Source organism: Dipodomys merriami, unplaced genomic scaffold (genome assembly GCF_024711535.1).
Source record: "Dipodomys merriami isolate MVZ:Mamm:240054 unplaced genomic scaffold, mDipMer1.0.p SCAF_35, whole genome shotgun sequence".
NCBI lineage: Eukaryota > Metazoa > Chordata > Mammalia > Rodentia > Heteromyidae > Dipodomys > Dipodomys merriami.
In genome coordinates this window covers 9,629,535-9,632,500 of record NW_027205048.1, presented here as the reverse complement: position 1 = coordinate 9,632,500, position 2,966 = coordinate 9,629,535, and the positions used below count along the sequence as shown (strand labels likewise).

At 35.8% G+C, this 2,966-nt stretch overlaps 1 protein-coding gene across 3 annotated transcripts in view; it reads left to right on the top strand.

Annotated features, from left to right (window-relative positions):
* Positions 1-2,415, top strand: part of Fam204a (family with sequence similarity 204 member A) — a 30,961-nt gene extending 28,546 nt beyond the window's left edge. For 2 of the 3 annotated variants that reach the window (XM_069988117.1, XM_069988115.1), the window contains exons 7-8: positions 1,091-1,197; positions 1,504-2,415. In XM_069988117.1, coding sequence (XP_069844218.1) covers positions 1,091-1,197; positions 1,504-1,555 — 159 coding nt within the window. In that variant the 3' untranslated portion in view covers positions 1,556-2,415. The remainder of the gene's footprint in view (positions 1-1,090; positions 1,198-1,503) is intronic. The other variant, XM_069988114.1, reaches the window with a different exon arrangement.
* Positions 2,416-2,966: the final 551 nt, after the last annotated feature.

The following is a 2,966-nucleotide window of genomic DNA, read 5'->3' as shown; positions in this document are numbered from 1 at the left end:
AAGGAGACTGCTCACCAAGATAAGCTGCAGACCTCCCTTTCCCAAATTGTCTTCTTCTTCCCTCCACATATCCCCTGCCTTGCTGTTAGCAAGCAGATCCTTGAAACTAAGGCTTTGATCTGTTAACTATAGAGTGGCTTCCAGGTCATTGCTTCTTTTTCCAGGTCTTCCTGCCTACTAATGTGTGTTAGGTTGAATGAAGGAACAGAAAAGTCAAGAAACACCAGAAAGATTTTTAGCCTTTGTCATTTAACCTGAGTTCTTACTGTATCCATTGTGATATCCATATAGAAATGTGTTTAAAAATACAAACTCTTGGAAACTAGAAGGTGTGAACTTCACAGCTCTAGAGGTGCTTGTTATGGGAAAGCTCTGCAGCCAGCACAAGGCAGGAAATGTGGAATGCAGAGACTTACTGATAGAGTTAGGGAAGACTTCTGGGGTGGGGGTTCATTTTGAATGGATCATGTAGGACTGGGGGTTGAGTGCTAGCGGCATAAACAGGATCCTGTCCAGGGAATACCTGGGTCATGGAGGCTAGCCTCTTCATCTTCTAGCCCTCCCCCTCCCATGTTCTTTTCTTTCTCAGAGACTTAAAAGCTCTTGCCCATCATGCAGAGTGCATTTATGAAGTAGTAATTAGCTTTCCCATGTTTTATTAATCCCATCTGTGACTGCCAATCAGCGCTTCTGATCAGCATGAGATAACTGGTGTGACCGCACTGAGTTGCTGTAATTCTAGCCCAGAGCAAAGAAAGTTGATGTCTCTGTCAGTCTGTGTGCAGCTTATCAGGCCAAATTCCTGTTCAGCCTACAGAATTGCCGGGATAGCTTGAAGAGCCTCATTACTACCTTGGTGGACCCTTGAGGGGCCTCAGTTTGGGAACAATTTCCATCCAGGAGCTGTGCAACTAGAGTCTTTAAGGATGGAAGGGAAATAAGGACCACAGCTATGTGTTAATTACAATTTGTTCCACTTTGTCAACATAGCTATGTTTCCCACGTGTTCTTAATTAGTTGAATTACAGTTTTTGAATTAGCTATAATAATTATTTTCAAACATTTTTCTTTTCTCCCTTGTAATTTTTAGCTTGGTGTAAAAATTGCCAAAGCAATTGCTTGCCACAAGTTTGTAGAAGCCAAAAAGGAAGCTGAAAATTCACAGGCTGCTCGAAAGAAGAAGAAGCTGGCATGGGGGTAAGTTTACTTAGGATTTCTGCAGTAAATATACTAACATCCTAGTTGTTGGAGAAAGCCTTCTATTGCGTTTGTAAATCCAGTTTGTAGGCAATTGGTAACTTGTACTTTTAGTGTCATGTTGAATGTTTATTAGATTATGAGTGTGGAAGCATTTCTTTATTCTCTCTGATGTTTATTCTGCAAACAGTGGAGGATATGAAATCTTCAGATTTATTTTCTTTAGTCTTTAGTAGTAAACATGTTTCTTCAGCAAAATATTTTTATTTTAGAAATACATTGAAAGTTTTTTGTTCTTCATTTTAGGTTTGAAGCAAAGAAGAGATGGGAAACCAAAAGCAACATGGGATATATGTAACCTTGCAGAGCTCAGAACACTTACAGACTCACATACTCACATTAACAAAACTTTCCTGCTTAAATTGGAAATTGATCGAAGTAGGAAAAAAATGTGCATAAAACTTAGGCGTTGATGATCAACTCTTGGACTTTTTCTAAGGAGTTTATTTTTGAAGTGAACGTTTTTTGTTATTTGTGTAAGAAACTAAGCATACACAGAAAAAAAAAGTATGGGTTTTTTTTTTTTTACTTATTTATTTGCATAGACCTACAGTCTAAAATCAATTTGCTTTTCATTTGTTTGGTATAGCAAAGCTCGTGAGGTCCTTGGACTTGCTTTCTCTGTTCTAAGCATGACAACACTGATTCTGGAATTGTGATTTTAAGATTGTGACAATTTTTACAAATAATTTTACTTAATGTCATAAAAACAGTTATTGATCCCTTACTGGCAGCAGTAGCATTGATATTTTTATGGTCACATAGTACAATAATTTTTGTATATCTTCAGATGAGATAATTATAAAAGGGGGATAAAATGTAGTATGTAGAGGATGGTTTAGTTTCACCTCTGCATAAAAATGTAACTATCTCAGCTCTGTCATTCTTTAAATTATTAGATGATATAACTACATTAGATGTATATATTATACTAGATGTATAGTTTTATTAAACAGCTAATTATAATTCTAAATAACAACTGAATTGTCTAAGAACTGGTTTGTTTTATACTTCTCTTTCCCATTACTACTTAAAAGACTAAATAACTTACTGAGGCTAAGGAGAGGACTGGCACTATAGCAAGGAGTTTTCATTGGGTTTCTGTTCACATTCTTTATGGGAAGCAGCTTTGAGAACTCATATGACCAGCTACACTTGGATGTTATGAAAAATGAGTTCTGATTATAATTATATTACTGTTTCTTACAGATGTAAAACAGCAAAGCAGTTTTATTGATTTATAATGATATATTTAATATTTCTCTATGTCCCTACAGTAAGTGAAGAATTAGTTGCTACTTGAGTTCAAAAATCTACGTTGCTTCTTTTTAGTTGAGAAAAGCCATTATACAGAAAGTAAGATTTAGCAGATGGTATGTTTACTGATTTATCATGAAAAATATTCACACCAGATATTGGCATACTATACATTTTAGATTTTCATATTTTGTTTCACTTTGTAGACCTACAACATCCCATTTCAGATTCTTAGTCAATACAAACTTATAAAACAAGAACCTTTTCTTTCAAAATCCATTCTGCTTGAAATCTCTACTACATAATCTGCTGGTTTTGTCTGAAACATAAAAATACAGTTTCTTTAAGCCAGGTTTAGTTTAGATTGTCTCATACACAGAGCCTGGCAACAGAATCTGCCGCTGGGCATCTGCCTCGTTTCTCTTCTTTCTTATGTGTATATCTCAGGCCGT